General features: G+C 56.4%; 1 protein-coding gene across 2 annotated transcripts; it reads right to left on the bottom strand.

The window, feature by feature from the left end:
- Positions 1 to 1,526: 1,526 nt before the first annotated feature.
- Positions 1,527 to 17,257, bottom strand: INSYN1 (inhibitory synaptic factor 1). Of its 2 annotated transcripts, XM_010332019.3 has the most exons (3): positions 16,021 to 17,257; positions 14,894 to 15,619; positions 1,538 to 5,190 (listed from the first exon to the last, which is right to left on the bottom strand). In XM_010332019.3, the coding sequence occupies exons 2-3, from the start codon at positions 15,047 to 15,049 to the stop codon at positions 4,465 to 4,467; spliced, it is 882 nt and encodes a 293-aa protein (XP_010330321.2). In that variant the 5' UTR covers positions 15,050 to 15,619; positions 16,021 to 17,257; the 3' UTR covers positions 1,538 to 4,464. The 2 variants fall into 2 exon arrangements, with proteins under 2 accessions (XP_074248786.1, XP_010330321.2); XM_074392685.1 differs by lacking the exons at positions 14,894 to 15,619; positions 16,021 to 17,257 and having other exon boundaries at positions 1,527 to 5,024; positions 5,116 to 5,190.
- Between the last annotated feature and the right edge of the window lie 3,695 nt (positions 17,258 to 20,952).

Here is a 20,952-nt window from a genome sequence, read left to right as displayed (position 1 = left end):
TTCTTTCCTTGGCATCCCAGACTAGACCCAGCAGCAGCTGTGGCTCCCTTAGTGCTGAAAGCCCACATCCTTCAGTTTTGACTTTCTCCGGCCCCAAGGCACACCAGACCAGACCCTCACAGGGGAGTTGTGTGTATCTGTGTTTGCAAGCAGCACGAGACCTGGCACACAGGAGGTCTGCAATAAAAGCTGATTGAATGAATGCACAGTGAATACCCCTCTGCAAATGGGGCTTGCTTATTCATTCAACAAACACTTATTGAACCCATAATCCATTTGGTGCCAGACTCTGAGTCAGGGGTCGTGACATTCAGGTTAACAGTAACCAAGTTCTCCAAAGACTGAGACATGTTCATGTGTTTCCTCACCCCAACGCTCCCCTCACCCCGAAGGCCTGCCTGGCTCTCAGAGCACCCAGCCCCCACCATTACCTCCAGTGACCAGGCCACCCACTAGAGGCATTTTAACGGCAGTAGATGTTTGAGTGCTAAGCCAATGCATTCGGGGTTGATTCCTGGTTCCGTAGCCCATCCTGTGTTCCCTTAAGCAAGTTACTTCACTTCCCAGAGCCTCAGTTTCCTCATCCGGAAGCTACTTAGACATAAGTAACATTGCTTATCTCATAGGTTCTAAGACATACACTTAGAACAACGCCCGGTGCCTAGCACGTGCCCAGTGGACATGAGTTATTCATCATGACATGACTCCTCTCCATCACCAGGTTCCAGCTCCCTCCGGCCCCTCCACAGCAGCGCTCAGCACAAGCCTGTGCACACAGTAGGTGGTCAGAGGAATAGGACTTCCTGGAAGCAGAGTGATCCTATGGAACATCCTGGGTGAAGAAACCCAGAAACCGGCAAAGGTTTGGAGGCAGCGAAGGGCTGTACCTGGAAGGTCTGGAGGAAGGACCCAAGGGATGGCTGCATCTACCCCAAGGACAGGAAGCTCACTACCTGAAGCAGCCCATGCCACGGCTCAGCAGTGTTGAAAGTCAGAATTCTCTCTATCCCTAGCCGGACACATTCTGTGTTTCAAGTCGGAAGAAACCACGGGGACTGGGTGCGGTGGCTCATGTCTGCAATCCCAGCACTTCGGGAGGCCGAGGCGGGAGGATCACCTGAGGTCAGGAGCTCGAGACCAACCTGGCCAACATGGCGAAACCCTGTCTCTACTTAAAAAAAAATACAAAAATTGGCTGGGCGAAGTGGCTCACACCTGTAATCTCAGCACTTTGGGATGCCGAGGAGGGCGGATCACGTGGTCAAGAGATGGAGACCATCCTGGCCAACACGGTGAAACCCTGTCTGCACTAAAAATACGAAGATTAGCTGGGGGTGGTGGTGCGTGCCTGTAGTCCCAGCTACTCGAGAGGCTGAGAAAGGAGAATTGCTTGAACCTGGGACGTGGAGGTTGCAGTGAGCCGAGATCATACCACTGCACTCCAGCCTGGGTGACAGAGCGAGATTCCATCTCAAAATAAAATAAAAAAAAAAAAAAAAAAAAAAAAAAAAAGAAGCCACAGGGATCCCACCCTCACTAACAGGAGGCCCAGGCTGGGTGTAGCAAAATTATGAAGACAGCCAAACACCATCTATACCCCACTTCCCCCTCGTCCAGGACATACTCTCACCGCTGCCCCATTTGGGGCAAGCAGCCAGGGAGGGGAGCAGAGGACAACTGATGCACATTAGCCATGACCACGGAGTCACACAGAGCCTGCGTGGGGTGGGGGATCCCACGGCTGTGTCAGAGACCCCTAGCTCCGGCCCTCAGTTTCTTCCTCTGTGAAATGGGAACTATTCTGTAGATTTCTTTTCCCTGACTGTTGCTAAGATGAGAAACGGTAAATCTGAAAGTGATTTTGCCGTGAGAGGTGAAACGCAAGCCTCAGAGGAAGAACTGTTATGTACATCTTTAGAACCAGACAGGCCCATTCCTGGGCGGGGACTGCCCCCTCCTCGCACTCGGGGCGGGGCAGAATGTAGCTAGCCTCCCTCCCCAAAGAAGCCCCTGGCACTCCTCCTCTGAACCGGTCCTATCACTGATCAGCACCAAATGCCTGAGAGTGTCCTGGGGCTGACAGAGGGCCTCAGACCCCTGGTTCTTAGGCCTGAGCTGGGAAGAGCTGGCCATGGCTTGTGTCGTCCCTGGACTTCCACACTGGTGGCTGCACCCTGGCTAACTCTTTAGGACTCCGATCTCACCATGAGCGTGAGGAACAAGCCCCACACTGCAGAGCCTCCTCGGTCTGCCAGTCTTGTCCAGATCACATCCCCTGCAATTGCACCAGACCGGTCTGCACAAAACAATCTCACTGTCTGCCCACGGCCAGGGCTGGATAGCACTTCCTCAGGCAGGGGCAGTGGGGGCTGCCAGGCCTGCTGGTCAGGCTGCCTCTGGACAGACGCTGGGGGGCTGTTAACCTGCCTTCATTGAAATATGCAGCAGGGAAGCCCCCAAGGAGTGATGTCCTTGCTGTGCTGCCAGCCCTACCTCCCTGCTCTGAGCAAGGGGCTGTGAATTAAGTTGCAGTCCACTTCTGACCTCGAGCCACTGCAAGGGACCAAGCAATGCAGTGTCTGCCACCCAGGGGTGGCTCCCAGTTGGACAGGAGTGTCTTCTTCGGCCATCCCACTCCAGGCCCCTGTGCTCTGGAAATCACTGGCCATCTGGGTCGGGGCCACCCTGAAGACAAGGCATGCCCAGTGCCTTCAGTCTGTCAAGGGCTTTCACAGTCACCATCTCGCTGGGGCCCCACAGCGGCTGGTGAGGTAGGTGAAGACTACTAGAACCATTATATAGAGGAGGTAGACAGGCTCAGAGAGGCAAACGGACTTGCCCCAGGTCACATAGCTGCTAGCTGGCAGAGCCAGGCACAGCCTGGAAACCACTTCTTCATGGGGGCAGAGTAGCACAACAGGCTTTGTGGCAGGTACCGAAATACTCTAAACCTCAGTCACCTCATTTGAAAAATGGGAACAGGCTGGGGCACAGTGGTTCACGCCTGTCATCCCAGCACTTTGGGAGGCTGAGGTGGATGGATCACTTGAGGTCAGGAATTCAAGACCGGCCTGGCCAACATGGTGAAACTTTGTCTCTACTGAAAATACAAAAATTCGCCAGGTATGGTGGTGCACACCTTCAGTCCCAGCTACTCTGGAGGCTGAGGTGGGAAAATCGCTTGAACCTGGGAGGCAGAGGTTGCAGTGAGTCGAGATGGCTCCATCTCAAAAGACTAAGACTCCATCTCAAAAAAAAGAAAAGAAAAAAAGAAAAAGAAAAATGAGGATAATAGTTCCTGTCTTGTTGGGTGACTGCGGTGATTAAATGAGATGATGCTATAAAATGTATTCAGCATAGAAGTAGCACGGAGACCTGCTCATTAAATGTGAGCAATACAATTGTGATTATTATCCCAAAGATATTCAGATGCTGTCGCTGTGCCGGCCGCGCCCCAGATGAAGCCCTAGGGCCTCTAGGCTATAACCTCGTCTTTGTTCAGGACCTGCTGAGGTGGGCTCAGGGCTGGGGGTGGAGAGATGGGCACAGAGTGGGACCACTGGACTCCTTTCCAAGAATGCCCACCTGCTGAAGGTGGCCAGGAACCTGTCTATGGCCCTAATTTGTAGCCCCATGGAAGTGGCTGCCCGCTTGCTCACACAGAGCTCAGGTCTGCTTAGGGCCACGCTGGCTGAGGCTTTGCCCTGAGTCTTTGGTCTTAGTCTCAGGACCAGGCTGAGAATGGGAGCTGAAAGGATTGGGAGGGATCCAGACCCTCCAAACAAACCCCTGCCCAGCCCAGGTGATCCTCCGGGCTCTGTGGATGCCCAGCGGCCCAGCACGGAGGCCAGCTTGCCATGCCCCTATGTCCCAGGCAACCCTAAGATGGAAGGGGGTGAGGCAGGGCTGTGTATACCCAGGTAAATCTGCCTTGGGGTAGAAGAATGGTGGGTGCAAGTGATGCAGGGTCTAGGCAGAGTGATGCCACCCCCAGGCCCCGAGTCCTCAGTCTCCAAACCAGCCTGACTGTGAGCCCTGGCCTAAAGGGATACCACTCCCTTTAGAGCCTGCCTCCTGCTGGGGAGTCCCCTCCAGCACACGGCCCGGGCTGGCAGCCGGACTCCACCATGGAGTTCAGGGGCTAGCAAGGGGAGGACCAGACCTCCCGTCAGATTTACATACTTTCAGACACCCCCCTTCAGGAGCCCTGCAATGAGAAGAGAGGGAGGGAGGAATTGCAGTCCTGGCCACACTTCCTGGGACCTAGGAGGCCAGCGGGCATCTTCGGGTCTAAGAGGAGCTCTGTGAAAGCTCTGGGGCCTGTGGGGCCGGATCCTTCGTGTTTTTAAATTTTATTATGACTTCATTTGTTTAAATATATATATATATATATATATATATATATATATATATATATATATTTATAGCTCTATGTGCCCACCGCCCCCGGCCCCCTCCCCAGCCCTAGTTTTTCCCCCTGGCTTTCTGTCTAGCGGCCGTGTAGGGCAGCACCGTCTGTGTGCTCTTGTCTGACACTGTCTGGGTGCTGCTGTTCCTCGTGACCCTTCGAGTCTGTTCGGGGGCCGAGGCAGAGCCTGGGCGGCGGTGGGTCGGTGGAGGGCGCCGTGACTTGTAGGGGGCTGGGGAGGGCTTGTAGGGGCCTGCGTGGGTCTCTGCATGGACAGGCTCGGGGGCCAAGCCCACCTCCTCCTCCTCGGCCTCCTGCTCACCGTCCCCCTCCTCGTCGTCACAGCACAGAGCATGGTAGAGCACTTTGTCACTGAACCGCACCCTCTCCCGCGTCCCTGGGGTCCGCTGGGGCAGCTGGCTCTTCACCGTGGGGCCAGCGCCGAAGGCCTCCTCGCTGGAGGAGTCTGGGGTCTCCACGCGTGGCCCATTGGGGATGGGCGTGCCACCATTCATGAGGCGGTAGTCAGGGCCAGCCCCTGGCCGAGTTGACTCAGGACCGTCCACGGAGTCCGAGGGGGTAGAGACGTCCAGGAAGGAGCAGAACTCCCAGCTATCTGAGAGGATATCGGCTGTCATGAAGTCCAGGTGGCCCAGGTCAAAGGGGCCGCCCACGCCCGCCTTGTCACTGCTGGAGGTACTGCTCACAGTGGCCGTGGTCCAGTCGTCCGGCTCCAGTTCAAAGTCGAAGTCGGAGGTTAGCTTATCGATCTGGCTCACCACCTGACCAGGGAAGGGGAGAGGCGATGAGAGGGGCCAGGTGGGACCTTTCGTCAGCCAGGTATGAGTGTGTCTCCGCCCCGTCCCTGTAGACCCCGCGGCTGGCAAGCGTACCGGACAGGGGAGAGCCTGTAGGACAGTGACTGGCCTGGAGGTCACAGGTTTGTTTGCCCTGTGGAGGGCCCAAGTCAGACCAGGCTGGACAGAGCTGGTTCCGGCCCTTCCCAAAGGTCTGTTTAGCGCTGTTCTGTTCCTGGGGGAGAGGGAACTGCTCTCCAGCCCTGCACACCGTCCATTCACTCACCCCTGTCTCTCAAACACAGCACCTGCTCTGGGGGCAGCCCTGGTGATCAGGGACTAATCCTCCTTAGTTTGAGACGGGGCCATTTCAGAGGGGCTGAGGCCCTCCAGGAAGCCCATTCCACAAAGAGCTAAGCAGCCCACACGCCCTCAGAGAAGAAATACTGTGGGTGATCACAAGGAAGACCCCGTGTGGGCTTTCTCAAGCATCCTGGACCAGTCCTTGCAGCTGGCCAGTGATTGTCGCCCCTGGGTCTCCACCATCCCGCAGGGTGAGAACACCGGCTGAACAGCACTGGCTGGCTGGGTCCTCCCCCCCGCCCCCATCTCTCAGAGCCTTCTCACTCCTTCCCCTTCTCTGCCCACTGACAAGTGGAGATCAATCCTGGCTTGTCGGGAGAAGGAATAAAGCAAGCATTATTTGATAAGCAATAAAGAAGCCATCTATTCTGGGCCCAGAGCTGCTTGTTCAATGCACTCAGGGGGCAGCTCAGCTGCGGAGGTCGCTGCACCCCGCCCTGCCTCGAATAAAGCGAAACCCTCAGCTTCTATACAGGCAGCCCTGCCTCGGGAGACTCCCTCGCCTGGGTGGCCACCGTCAGCACATAAATCAGGGAGGAAGACAGTGGGGGAAAGAGGGAGATCCAGTCAGAGACAGAGACGGGACAGAGCAAGAGAAGGGAGACAGAAGATTCCAACCAAAAACAAAACAGAAAAACGAGGAAAGCAAGCAGGGAGCCCAAGAGTCACAGTGACAGAGACCAAGAGATCCACAGTGAGTCATCCAGATCAGAGTCCAGCCTGCAGTGCTGCTCCAGCGCGCTTCACCTGGGGTCAGGACAGGCAATTAATTAATTAACTAATTAAGTCCTTAATTCAATAAACATTTGCTGAGGACTGCTGCTGTCCAGGGATGTGCTAGGTATTTTGGCAAGGAATGGGGGTAGTGAGTGCCCCAGAATGAGAGGAAAGCAAGGACAGAAGTGATGGCCAGAGTGGCTTGGGCTGGTGGGAAGACTACTCAGTCAGGCGTCAGGGGCTGGATGCGGGAAACCTGGTCAACCGTTTTTCCTCTCTCGGTCTCAGCTGGTCTGTCTGTAAGCGGAGAGGGTGGGTGGACTAGTTTATTTCCAAGGTTCCTTCCACGTCTGAGATTCTAAGACTCTGTTTATAGGAATGACTCTGAGAAGCTGCTTGGGCATTGATGCCCAGGGATGGCCCCTCAACCATGGCTCAGGCCAGAAGTGGGGAAACCGCTTGGCTGAGGCCTCCAGAAGAGCTGGAGTGATTCAGGACATCTGGATTCCAGACTTAGCTTTGACCTTGTTCTGTGTGTCTCTGGGCAGGTCACAGAACCTCTCTGGACCTCAACTTCATTCACCGCCAAGTGGGTAAGACAATCCCAGCCAACCTCTGAGAGCTTCATGAGCAACAGTGAGAAGGGCAGCAAAAGGGCTCTGCGGAGCGCTGGGGATGAAAGTGACACCATCTCCCTTAGGTGAGCACCTCCCATGCACCAGGCTTTCGAGTGCTCACCCCCACTCATGAGATCATTAGCTCCTGTTTTACAGGTCAGGAGTCTGGAACTCTAGTCTCTGGAAAGCTGAGATCCTCCCCTCTCCAACAGCCCCCTGCAAAACTGCTGTGACTGCTGGGCTTGGGCCGGCGGTGAGGACAGGACCCCACCTCCAATCTGGCTACCTCTTCTTATGCTTCTCCCAGGATGACACCTTCCTGCACCAAAGGAACCTCAGAGAACCTCCCATCCCCCAGAAGCCCTTGCTCAACCCAAGCTCCATCTAAGGGCAGGTAGGAGCACTGGCCTAGGGTAGGGGCCCTCAGACTTGAGTGTGCCTCACCTCACTCCCCAGTTTCTGGTTCTGCACGTCTAGGGTGGGGCTGGAGAAGGAACCTAGCCTAACGTGCCTCCAGGCTCTGCTGCAGCTGCTGGTCCAGAGACAGGCTTTGAAAATCACTAGCCCAGGGTACTGGGGGATTTAAGCTGGGTGAAGACCAGCAATTCAAGGCATTGCTGACCGCAGGAGAGGTTCGGCCACCTCTGGGGCAGCTACGTCCTCAAATGAGACTCTCCCGATGAAGCCAGAGCTGTGGCGTTTGCTGCTGACTGAGGGCGGGGGAGAATGCCAGGAGGAATTGGAGCTGCATGACTTGGCTGTGACCTCACAGGGTCAGCTGAGGCCAGGCTGGGCCCAGAAGCTGGATATCCTGATGCTTAGGATATCTTAGGGAGAATGAGCACCAGCGGGCCTCAGGCCCAGAAGCAGGGAAGATCCAGGGTGCACATGGCAGGAGCCCAAGCTTTCAGGTTGGAAGACTCCCCAACCCACGACGCCCTTCCTCTTCTTTATTAGGGTACCCTTCTCTGGTTCCAACCTGGGGGCATGGAGAAAAGAGAAAGAGGGAGGCCTGCCACCTCTTGGCTGAGACTTGAGGCAGATGATTATCCCTCCCTGGGGCTTGATTTCCTGTCCTGCAAAAGGAAGAAACACTCCCCTCCTCACCCAGGGTGATGAAAATGTAACAGATATGAACGTGTTTTACACTGCAGAGTCAAGATAGCTCAACACTAAAGAACGTGGGCTCTGGAGCCAGACGTGGGGTCCAGCCCTGGCTTCACTGCTTACCAGCTGTGTGCCCTTGGCCAAGTTACTCAACGTCTCTGTGCCTAAGTTTCATCATCAAAGGAGAATTCTAGGAATACCTACTTGATAGGGCTGTAGTGAGGATTTAGTGACTTCATGCACTTTGGACAGCATATGGAAAAAAGTGGACTACCAACATCCACAATGCCCCGTTGGGTGTTAACATGTGACCGTGCCCCGGCCCAGCCCAAGAGCGGTGGGCATTACTTCTGCACCCTCTGATGTGGGTCCAGTGCCTGTGACAGCATAATGGGACATGCTGGGTGTTTCAAAACCTAGCACATGGACAGTACTTATTTTGCCCGAAGTAGGGCTGTCTCCAGCAAGCATAGAACCGGCAGAGGTTCTAAAAGCCAACTGGCTATGAGGCCCACAGGCAAATCTGACCCAGCCTATTAGGTGAGACAGGTCACAGCACTCGATGAATGACATAGTGAGGATGTGAAACGAAAGCCGTGGGCCCGAGAGTACGCAGCTTCTCTGTGAGGGACCTGGGTCAGTCCACAACCTCACTGCCCTTCCCTGGTCCATGGTTTCCTGGGCCAACGTGAGGGCAGGTGTGGAGCAGGCCCTGCGCTACCTGCCTCTCGGCTGTGGATGTCTTGAAATCTGCGATTTCTCCCTGAGATTTAATAATCATTTTGCCTGCATGTAATTTGGGATTGCCTTGGAGTGCACGGAAATAATTATATACACAGAAGGAAAGAGAGGGGGAGAGAGAGTGTGGAGAGAGAAATGGAACCATAAAAACACAGAATCATACGACCTCCCAGCCAGAAGGGACTGCAGGCATGGCTGAGTTCACCTGTCTCAATGCGCTTTCTAATGGGGGCAGCAAGGCAGAGACTGGAGGGAGCTGAGCTGAGACCAGAGGGTGAGTCTTGATGCCTGGGCATTGCACCTTAAGACCAAGAATGACTCGCTATGAGGAGACCAAGAGGGACCCCTAGAGAGCAAGGGCAGGACCGAAGGCTGTGACAGAACCTGCAGGCTTTGTGCCAAAGGTGTCCCCAACCTGTCCTGGTCGCAGCCTTAGAGCCCCTGGCTGAAATACTGCACCCATCTAGTCTTCCCACTGACAGCAACTTCCTGGCCAGCTCTGGCTCCATGCTGCACCCAGGGAACTTCCTCATCAGCCAACAGGACCATGTTACCCCTCTGCTTCCAGCCCTTCCATGCTCCCCAAAATCCTAAGCCTCCCAAACATAACTCCCTACCCACCCCCTTTCCTCTCCAGCAAGCAGCACCCTGCCAGGCCTGCCTCCTCACCACCCCTACACACTCCACCAAGCTCACTTCTGCCTCTGGGCCTCACCTGATGCGCCCTCCCTCCTTTCCTACTTACTCTGTCATCACTTCGAGAAGGAAGCCTTCCCCAATCCCCAGCTGAGGTCAGGATCCCTATGAAAGGCTCTCAAAGCACCGCGCACCTCTCCTTAAAATGTTATACATTATTTATCGCTGCTACGATTGTGCACGTATATGTTATAATGTGGTTGAGGTCCGTCCCCCCACTAGACAGTAAACCCCATGAGGAGCGGGACCGGGTCTCTTTGCTCACTGCTGTATCCCCAGCTTGGCACAGGGGTCGGCACATTCTGCCAACGCAGCTGTTGGATGAGGGGTGAGTTTTGAGACAGATGGCTTAATAAAAACTGCTGGGGGCTTCTTTCCTGAGGAAGAGTTCCATAGTCCTGGACAACCCCATATTGCCAAACCCAACCCTCTCTCCAGCCCTGGCTGAGCCCCCTCTCCAAGGGAAGTCAGATTCCATCGAGCCATTCTGTGTTCCTTAAGGCCCTAGAGCCAGGACTGAGGACCTGGAATCCCAGAACCAGCATCCTGTACCCCATGGATTCCCCGCCACACCCCCCACCCTGCCCCACCTCCCCTCCCCTGACAAGCTGCCACCTCCTTCCCTCTCTCCCAGCTCCCCAAGGCAGCTGGTTACATAACCGGGGATTCTGCATTATTTATGACCACTGATTATTTTTTAATTCTGTGATTACGTTATTATCTTCCTGGGGGGGGGGTGCGCAGAGTTGAGGGGGGAGAGCGAGCTGACCATGATTCATGGCTCTCATCCTGCAATTTGGCTTAATTGGTCAGGGAGCTTCAGTAAATCTGTCCGGAGGAGGAGAAGGCAAAGGGAAAAGGGAGGAAAGGAAGGCGTGAACAAAAACAATAAGAAAAAAATCCGCGCGATTCTTGCTGAGCTGCGGGTGATGGAGCTGACCCACTTTGGCACAGCTCCGTCGTCCCCAGCTTCTCCTGCTCCAGCTGCTTCCTGGCGGGGCCACATTTATCTCACACTTGCACGGCCTGTGGCTTTCCCTGCCACCTTCAGACAAAGCCCCTTGCTGATGGGGCTGCACAATGGAATGGCCAGGAAACAGAACGCCAGGATGCCTGCTTCCTAGGCAAAGCAGGTGGGGGATCCTCCAAGGCCTCCCCAGGCTGGGAAAAGGCTGTGGCAACCCCTCCATCCTCCTGAGGTGTTTAGGCCAGGGTGGGCAACTGTGCCCTTAGTTATATCCAACCCAAGAGTCACTGATGATGTGGAAGACACAGGTGGTGTTAATGCAAGGATCACCACTGAGCCTCCATGTTGAGTGACACCTCAGGGAGGGGAAAACCGAGGAGGAGGCCACGCACCTGCTCAGGGTAAGTTCAATACCCTGCCCGTGGGAGCTTCTGGTGGGTGGGTAACGGGGGAGCAGTGGGGAGGCAGAGTCCCACCCAGAAACATGACCAGCAGAGTCCTGGAGAGTGTGGGATTCTCGCTGAGAACGAATCCAAATTCCATGCCGTGCTCTGCATGACTAGATGGATCTGACTCCCTGCTCCCGCTTTGACCTTTCCTCTGCCCTTCTCCTTGTTCACTGCCCTCCAGCTGCTCCAGCTTCCTTATGGAATCTGAATATGCCAAGCACACTTCCTGCCCGAGACCGTGGCACCGGCTGCGCCCTCAGCCTGGAATGCTCTTCCCCTAGATAGCCAGGCGACTGGTATGCTCGCTTCTGTGGGGTCTCTGTTCAAAGGCCACCTTAGTGGAGACCCTCTTCCTGCCCCCATCCCTGTCACTCTCTATTCGATTTCCCCTCTGGCAGGAAGTGAGACTGCCGACTGCAGGAGAAGCTAAGGAGCCCCAGCCAGGAGGCCAGGATATGGTCCTGCCCTCCCTGGTCATGGCTAAGAAGCTGACGTGATTCCAGAAAACAAGGCCATACGTGGAGCTGAGGAGCAGGCCAGTGCTAGCATAATTCATTGAAAACGTCTCACAGATACGGAGTGAGCTTCATGCCCATCGCGCTAAGTGCTTTATGTATGTCTCATTTAATTCTCACAACAACCCTGGGGTGGGGGTAGGGGAGGAGGCATGAAATGTAGTCTCCCCATGTTTACAGACAGAAAAACAGAAGCGCAGAGAGGTAAAGTAACTTTCGCAAATTCACGCATCTCGGGAGAGGGTGGAGCTTGAAACTGAACTGCAGGCATCTAGCTGCAGAGCCCCTGAGCTGCTCTGCATCTCTAAATTAAGATCTACAGAACTTTGAGGAGCTTAGAGAGCCTGCTGGGACTGGCCCAGTATCTTGGAGTATTGGGGAGCCTGGGAGAGATAAGGGCTAATTAACGATTGACCGTCATATCCCTCTGCAGCACAATTTCAGCTTTCAAAGCACTTTGACAGTCCTCACCTCACTTAATCCTTGAAAAGACTTTCCCCACCTATGGGATAGAACTTGCTCATCACCCAGGGAGCCAATAGCAGAGCTAGAGCAGGGGTTTGAGAGGGCGAGGGAGGTGTGGGAGAGGGAACTCCAACTCCCCTAGAAGAGTGAGTAGGTATTGACCGCCCCCCTACTGCATGCCAAGCCCCCAATAAATCCCTGTAAGATCAGCGCGCAGTGCAAATCAACACATCCCAATTTCAGAGATGAGCAAACTGAGGCTGAGGGACTTGGGAAGGAAGTGGTTTGGTGTCACTCATCTTTCAGTGAATTTCAGGCTGTATACTCAAGAGGATGAGGAGGGTCTGCCATGATCAGTGGCATCGGGGGGGGGGGCTGGGGAGGGGGAGCAGCAGAAAGAGGAGGAAGATGGCCGAGGGGGAAAAAGCTAAGCCCTTCTACTGCGCTGACCTTGTTCCTTCACCAAGCATCTGTGCAGCCCCCATCCCCAACAGTATCGTATGTGACTCTCATCTCCACTTCCAAGGGCTTCGCCTGAAACAAGAACCCAGTTGGTGGGCTCTAAGCTGGTGCTGCCCAGGCCATGGGGTGATTTGAGGGAACAAGTGAGTGACTCTCAACCTTGAGCCTACCCACGCCCCTGGTGAAAAGATGCTGCACAAAGGGACTGACGAGAGCCAGGCAGATTCAGCTTTACAGCTCCCTTGAGGAACCAACAGCCAAGACCACAGGTTCCAGAGAGCAGGGAGGTTCCCACCCTTTTCTCCAAACCAGAGTGTGGCACCCCGACTTGGTAACCTGATCCCCCACAAATCTCATCTCACAGGGAGACAGTGATGGCATCTCTTCTGCCTGGGCCTCCCTGAGCTTTACCTACCTTCCTGCACACTCCCCTCTGCCTGTCACCCTGTGTCTAGACCCCGCCTGGGGGATGAGAGAGTTCTGAGGCTTACCCACCCCCCCCCCAGCTGGGTGCCATTGGCAGCGGGCAGGCAGTGGCATACGGGGTAGGCTCTGGTTGCCGTAGCAACCTGCCAAAGTCTTGGGTGGAGGCACATGGCCTACAGGGTGTGTGGGGGGAGGGGACTTATTTTTCTCTGTCCTGGCTTAGGCCTCTGGGCTGCATAGCCTGTGAACCTGGAGCTCTACTATTGGAAACATGGGGGTGGGTCAGCGTGAAAGGGAAGGAGAGGGCATCTAAAAGATCTGCAAATAAATCTGAGAACTATTGCATCACAGATGAGCGTCAGGGATCATCTCTGGAAGGCCCTTGTCAAAATGCAAAGAGATCGCCCAATAGCTCACCTGCTGAAACCCCAGGACAGGCATCAGGAATCCGAGTTCTAGGCTTACTTCTGCCACTGGTACGCTGTATGACCTTAGACAAGCCCCTATGGCTCTCTGGGCCTCAGTTTCTTCAATAGTAAATGGACACGGCTGGTCTGGATTACCTCTAAGACCCCTTCAAGCTCTGGGTGGGTATGCTGAGGGGAGAGGGAACGCAGGTGCCTGGAAGACGCCCAGCTGGGAAAAGCCTGGGAGTTGTATCAGAGTTGACTCCCAGGCTTAGTAGCTACTGCTACCTGCCAGGGCATAGGTCCCATGTCCCTGGCCAAGACTGAGACTTTGAACAGTTCCCATGGCCCTGATCTAAAATAAGATGCGGGAGTGGGGAGACTGTAGTGCCTTGGACCCAAGAGGTTGGAGGAGGAGGGATTGCTCAGGGGCATCTGGCCTTTGACTTCTAAATTGTACTGTCCAAAGATGTGCAACCCAGACTATGGCCAGCCCAATCCACGGGCAGAAGTGCCACCAACTCAGTCTGCCCAAAGCAGCAGCCATTCACACCTTTTGAGATGGGATTTCCTGGCAGGTTCCCTGAGGCTGACCCTGGACAGCTCCTGTCCTGATATCTCTATACCCACCAACTACCCCATTCTGAACACAGTGCCCTTCAAGCAACCCCTGCTCCTTGGCTCTCAGGCCAGGCTGGAATGCCTCTTCGCCAGCCTGGAGTTGGTACCTACCGTCACCCCACCTCTTCAGCCTTCCTAGATCCCCTATCCTCCCTGCACAGCTGGCCAGGGAGAGCCTGAGCCCATAACTCCAGCTCAATCACTCTCCCTGCATCTCTGCAGGGGCCCTGGTTACAAGGAGTTGAAATTTGCCTAAAGCCCACCTGGCTAGTATAATGGCACCCAGCGGGCAAATTCAGGCTAGCGGCTCAGAACGCTGGTCATGCATTTTGGACTCGAACGCAGCCCTGGGGGCAGGGCCGAGGACATGTGTACCTCATTACCCCAGCGATGTGAGAAGCAGTAATTAAACCGGGCTCCACTTAGAAAGACAGAGAGGGACACACACATCCCAGCATTCTCAGTGGCTTTTCAGCCTTGGCAAAAAATATTCAGAACAGTGGGATGAAGATGCTCAGCCCCTTAGAGAAGATTCCTACCTCTGCCAAAATACGCGAGGAACTCTGTTGCCGACGACAGCACCCCCAGCCCCATTCCTATCTCGGGACAAAGAGGTCACAGCTGACTTAAATTTTTCTAAGATCAAGGGCTCTCAGTAGCTGTGTGATTTCTGGAGATATACTTTGAGCTGGGTCCGGAGCAGTGGGAACCACCTCAGCAGAACCATCTGCACTCTCCCAGGGCCCCTTGTGACCAGGTCTGAGTCTTGGAGACAGATGTGGGGTCAAGGGTCAGCTTAGTTCCCAGAAGGGTTTCTTCCATACTAAGAAGCTGTAGTGGGATTCAGTCCTTACTGGCCATCTTGGCTGCCCTGCATGCTCGCCCAGAGCTCCGGGCCCGCTGACATGCTGCTCAAGCAACCCCCGTAACACCAAGGCCCCTCCAGTCTTGTGGTCTGATGAGATTTTTAGCAAAGCAGATTTGGGGAAAGGAGAGCAAGGAGAACGGAGGTCCCCAGTAGAGTGACACACGTGCATGCAGCTTTGCACACTCCAACACGTGTGAGTACGTTTTTGCGCCAAGCCCAGGAAGGCTGGCCTGGGGTCTGTCTGGTCCCTGCTTACCCCTCACTTACCTCCCTCAGCTCCTTGGCCACCTCCTTGAGCTCGCGAAGGATGCCCTCAAGCTGCCCGATGACCATCTTCATGCGCTGTCGAATCCGCTCCCGCTCACCACCACTGCTGGGGTCGTCACTGGGCTGCCCGAGGTCCGGGGCCCCCCGAATGTTCATCGTTTACCACGTGGCCGCAGGCCTGCCCATACTCCCCCCAGCTGGGCACACGCTGTGTCTGCCTCCACGGAGCCCCCGTCGTCGGCTGGGCAGAGCTCCACATCTTAACGGCCCCCCAGACCACCCTGGCCCTGGGCGGCCCTCAACCAGCCCCTGCCCCCTGCCACCCCGCCTCCTCTGCCTCTGGGTGGGGAGTGGGACACCCAGAGGGAGACAGAGTCTGGCAGAGGGGGTCAAGGTGAGGACACAGAAGGGCAGGGGGAGGGACCTTGGGTCCCAGGAGTGTCCTCCAGGACTTGAAGTGCCTGTAGGTGTGCAGAGCTGATCTCTGCCTGAGCTTGAACAAAGAGGCAGGGGGATGACTCTGCAGGGACTAAGGGTAGGAGATGCCCTTGGGATGGGGGAAGGCAGCAGGGATCCCCTCACAACTCCTAGGCAGTTGCAAAGGCAGAGGTCTCTGGATGCAACTGACATCTGCAGAGGGATGGTGGCCAGGGTCTTCCAGATGTGGAGGGGGCTCCAGTTATGGGCAGCTCTGGGGAGGGAGCTGGATTGGAAGAGGGCAGCCCCCTGCGGAGAGAGCGAGCCTGGCGTCAGCCCTCCCAGGCTGCAGCACCAGCCGGCAATGCCGCTACCTCCCTCCTCTCGCCAGCCTGCACCCTTCCTAGCTGGAGATTTTTTTTCTTTATGGGGAGGGGTGGTGGAGGCAGACGGTTTACAGCATAGCCCCTCCTCTAGAGGGGAAGGGAGGGAGCCCCCTGCTTTAGAAGCAGAAGTCCTCAGCCTGCTATGGGGCACCCTGGTCGTAGCTCCCGCCCCCCCCCTCCAGCCAGGCCTGGCAAGGCTGGCTCGCCAGAGGGCCTCTTCAGTCACCCATCCTCCCTCCTAGCGCCCCCAGGGTGCCCTCGTTCCCAGCAGACCCTCCCTCCCCCAGCCCCGCCTTCCCTCAGAACCCCCGCTCCCGGACTCACCGAGGGTGGGGGCACCGGCCTTCCCTCCAAGCAGCGTCGGGGGCCAAGCCCCAAGACGGGGTTGGGGGGCCCCCAAGGCTCCCTAGGGCGGGCTTCTCTCTCTGGACCCTTCGGCCCCTGGCCTCAGGGAGGTCCTCCGAGCCGTGGCCGGAGACATCTGGGCGGTGGGAGGGGGCGGGGCCTCCGCGCTCCAGGGAAGGGGGCAGGAAAAACCTTTCTCAAGCCTCTCCAGGCTCGGGGTCGGGAATGAGCGAGGGTCCAGCGGATTCCGGGCTCCGAGGCCACAGGTGACCGGGGCGACGGGAGGCCGAGGAGACGCCGGGCCGGTCCCAGCGCGTGAGCTAAAGTCGGAGGGCTGGGAGGGCGCCGGGATCCCCTCAGCCCACGCCTGGCATTCCCCGGGCTCGGCTCCGTCCGGGATTCGCTCTGTCCAGTCCAGATCGGCCGGGTCCGGGTTCCGCTGGGGTTTGCCCTGCCCTACCCGGCCCGGAGTGGGCTGGCACCGCCGGGCGCCCGGGACGCGCTCAGCCCGGACCAGGAACGTCCGCGCCCCGGCACCCCCGGCGTCCAGAGCGGCTGCGAGGGTCCGCTCAGCTCAGCCCCGCGGTCGGCCCTGGGCGAGATCGCTCCCACGGCTCGGTGAACGTTCCGAAAGGTCCGGAATCCGCCGGGTCCCGGGGGAGGGGCGGTGTCCGCCGCGGGGACCCTGTCCCCGCCGGGCCCAGCCGAGAGCGCGCGAAGCCGGGGGCCCGGCCGGGCTGGGTTCGGCGGCCGGGGCGCAGGCGGGAGCGGCGCCCGGCGGAGGAGAGGAGAGGAGGCGAGAAGAGGCGAGGGGAGGAGGCGCGGCGAGGGGAAGGGCGGGGAGGGGGCGCGCGGCGGGCCGGGCCGGGCCGGGGCGCACCGAGCTCGCAGCCTCCGCTCGGCTCCGCTGCCTCCCGCCCGCTCGCTCTCGGCTCCCCGCCTCGGCAGTCCCCGGGCGCCGGGTCGCCGCCGGTGGGGCACACAGGCGCCGGGTCGGGGCTGGGCCTCCCTCCACCGCCTCGCCCTGCCCTGCCCCGCCGGGCTCCCGGGGCCTGGGCCCGCTCCCCGAGCGCCGCGGCGCTGAGCCGCCCGCGCCCCGGCCGCCCCCGGCCCGCCCCGCCGCCCCCCGCCGGACTGGCCGCCCCGGCGGGCGCTGGCTCCCTTAAAGGCCGCCCGGCTCGCTCGGCTCCGCTCGCCTCGGCGCTGTCAGGGAAGGGGCCGGCCCGCCGCGCCGGGAGGGAGCTTTTAAAGCGACACACACGCCTCCCGGTCCCGAGGGCCGAGCGCGCCAGCCGGCGGGGGGTGGGGGGGGGTTGTCTCGCCAAGCAGGCGAAAGGGAAGGGTCTTGCTGGCGGGGCTGGAGGCGGACTGACCGGACCCCAAGCCGGCCGACCTGGGGCGCGGAGCTTAGTGCCTTTCCCACCTTTCTAGACACCCCCACTGCCCCTTCCCCTACTGCGCTGCCCCCAAGCTTCCCTTTAGGCTACGTTTCTCCCATCCAGACCCTCCCTTCTACCCCCTACGTAACTCAAACCCCCGACCCTGCCTGAAATCACGTTAATTCAGAAAGCGGAACACTGCCAATCTTTCCTGAGCGCTTACTGTGTGCCAGGCTCTGGGTGGGCAGGGCTGGGGGTTGGAGGCTGTCTTGGACACCCATCGTTTCCTTCAGCTATTCAACCACTGACTCATGTATTAGAGATCTTCTGGGTATCGGGCTCTGTGCTAGGCTCCCGGGCCACCGGAGCGTGGAGCATTTCAGGCAGCTCACGGTTCCGAGACACTCCTGAGTCACAACAGAGGCAAGTTCTGGAAGCGGTGTTAACTTCGGGGTAGAGAAGTGTGTCTTGGGGGACGGGGTGCAGCACAGGCCAGGGCCTGGCAGGTTCTCCCACGTAGGCCACCCCTGCGCTGAATCTCTAAGGAGGAGTGGGAGTGACTGTCAGTGTCGGGGGTGGGGATCAACATTCCAGGCAGGGAGGAGGCTGAGAGCAAGGGCTCAGGAGCAGAAACGGGAGGAGCGGAGTTTAAGTCAACTGTGGTCTTTTACATACCATTTCGGTTGTTCTGCGGAAAGTGGATTAGAGGAAGACCAGACCACAAAGAGACTCAGAGACCATGCCTAGGAGCTCAGATTTTATCCCAGGCGGAGGGAGCTTTGACGTTGGGAGGAACCTGTCCCTGCTTGCCTTCTCTGGAGATCCCTCTGGGGCATTGTGGTTGGTGGGTTTGTCGGGGTGCCACCCAGACAGAGCAGTTAGGATTCTGTTACGAGGCTGGCGGGGAGACGCTGGAGTCTATGAATCTATGCTCACGAGAGAGGCTGGGGCCTGAGAGCAATGTTTTGTTTGTTTTTTTGAACCATCATTAGAGGGGATGAGATGAACAGGGACACTGTGTGGAAGTAACAAAACAGTACTTCCAGGCTGGAACCTGGGAAAAGAGTCCATGAGTGAGAGGGAGGAGTGGTAAGGAAGGAAGGAGAAGAACCGGAAAGTGGTTATGTAGGCCAGGGGGAAGGAGTGCAGGAGAAGCCAGTGCTCATCAGTGTCAAAGCTGCAGGGAGTGGCTGTGAGAGAAGGAACAGAAAGCTTCCATTGGTCTTGGTACTCAGGAGACCACAGGTGGCATGGCAGGGGCAATTGATTTTGGAGGGTAGAAGGTGACAGGAGCCAAACTGTTGGGCCTCGAGGACTGTGTGCCCAACAATGAGGAACAGGAGTGAGTACAGATGACATTTTCAAAAGTTCAGATGACAGGGAAGTAGAGATCTTGAACTAGAGGCAGAGGAGAGGTCAAGGGAGGTGGAGCTAGATGGTGGTTTGAGGCTGGCCCATGGGAGGCTTGAATTCCAGAGACAGTGATGGTATTGTGGGTGCTAATCCTGTTCCTTGGTCTCTGAGTTACCTTCACAGGGGGCTGCTGGGGGAACTAACTCCTACTTCCTTGAGATTCAGCTCAGGGAGTGACCTTTGGAGAACCAGAAGCTGTGAGGGTGGGAAGCCGGCTGTCCTGGGCTGGGGAGACGTTCTCCTGAGCGGGTGGATCTAGAGGGCCCACCGATCACTTTAAAGAAAAAAAAAAAACAAACTGTAGCAAAATACAATACACATGACATAAAATTTACCATCGTTACCGTTTGTAAGTGCATAGTTCAGTGGCACTAAATACATTCACATCGTTGTGTGACCATCACCACCCCCTATCTCTAGAACCTTTTCATCATCCCAAACTGAAACTCTGTGATTAAGAGCTGATAGCAGCCACTGTGTATTGAGCACCTACCAGGCACCAGGCACTGGGCCAAGTTCTTCCACGTGCATTATCTTATTCCAGCTCACAGTGACTTTCCATCGCCCCTCCTCCCGCCAGCCCCTGGCAACCACCATTCTACCTTCTGTCTTGGTGACTCTGACTACTCTAGGTGCCTTATAGAAGTGGAATCATACAGTCTCACCAATCACTTTGGTGGAAGCGGTGATGCTAAGGAACAGCTGAGATCCAAAATGGGCTGAGCCTGAAAAAAAAAAAAATGAGTTTCTAGTCTTAGGTCCAGGGAATCATCCGCCCTCATCCAGGATGAGTGAGATGTGTTTGAGCTGGCAAGTTTAGGAGACAGTGAGCTTGATTGGAGAGGGCGGACGATGACTGCTTAATACCTCATTTATCTTGGGTCTCATTAATAGAAGCACAGTGTTTTGAAAAAGGGAGGTGACATTGCTCTCATTTGTGTGGATCCAACCGTGCCTAGCACGTCAATTCATTAGGTGTGTCCATAGGAGGGCAGCCAGGTAGAAGAGGGGAGGAGACTGGTGTACATATCGTGTGAAGAATGGTAGCGCTGGTCAGGGCAGGCTAGAGAAGAGGAAACTCAGGAAAAGAGGTCTCTGTAAATTTCAAAGAGCTGTCGCAGGCGACAGATGAGAAGGAATAGATAGTATCTGGGTGGTGCTCAGACCTGCCTTCATTAGTGTTTGGGGGTTGATCCATCTTCTCCTCCACCCAACCTCCCTGGCCACCTGTCTAGATATCCCATCCTTTAGACCTCTGCTTATTCACCCCCAACCCCCACCCACTAGGCAGCCTTCCCTAATGCTTTAGTCTACAGAGAGAAATAGAAGCATTCTTTTTGCCCTTAACCAAATACTTCCCAGGACATTTATTGAGTGTGCTAGCCGTGTGACCTTGAGCAAGTCACTTAACCTCTCTGAACAAGGATGGGAGCCTATAAACATTTTAATTGTTTCTTGCATTGGCTCTCTTGCCAAAAAAAAGGGGGGGGAGGGGAGGACGTATTTCACCGTCTCTCTGATTCACAAAATTCAGGATAGTAATAGTATCTACTTTCTAGGGTCGCTGTGAGCATGGAATGAGAGAATGCGTGTGGAAGTGCTTGGCTCAGTGCCCGGCACCTGGGAGGTGCTCTGTAAATGGTAGCTGCGGTCAGCTCTTATTCGTGGCTTCATGCCTGTAAGCCTTATTTCCTCGTGAGTCTGTGAACTCCTCGTGATGGGTCTGTGCGTGTCTGCCCTGTCTCTCACATGGACCAGTGCAGTAGACAGTAGGCAGGGCTTTTTCCTGCTCTAGCCTGTTTTCCACCATCCAGTTCTAGCATTCCTTTCCTTAGGGAAACTCCCTGCTGTCATCACACAATCCTACTAGGTTGTCAGTTCAAGTGCCCACTACTCCCACCCATCCCTATCCCGCTGCCACTAAGTGGGCATGTGACCCAGACTGCACCAACCATGGAACCCCATCCTCCAGCAACAGTGATTGGCCCAAGGGGTGGGCACATAACCCAAGCAGGACCAATCAGATTCTTTCCCTGGGATTGATATGTGGATGCTGGGAGGAAGAAGCCCTCTTCCTAGTGGGTTGCAAAGCTGGGTGCTGTGGCTAAAGCTGCTGACA

This window comes from Saimiri boliviensis, chromosome 2 (assembly GCF_048565385.1).
Source record: "Saimiri boliviensis isolate mSaiBol1 chromosome 2, mSaiBol1.pri, whole genome shotgun sequence".
NCBI lineage: Eukaryota > Metazoa > Chordata > Mammalia > Primates > Cebidae > Saimiri > Saimiri boliviensis.
The sequence above is the reverse complement of the archived record's forward strand: the minus strand, read 5'-3'. Positions and strand labels throughout refer to the sequence as shown.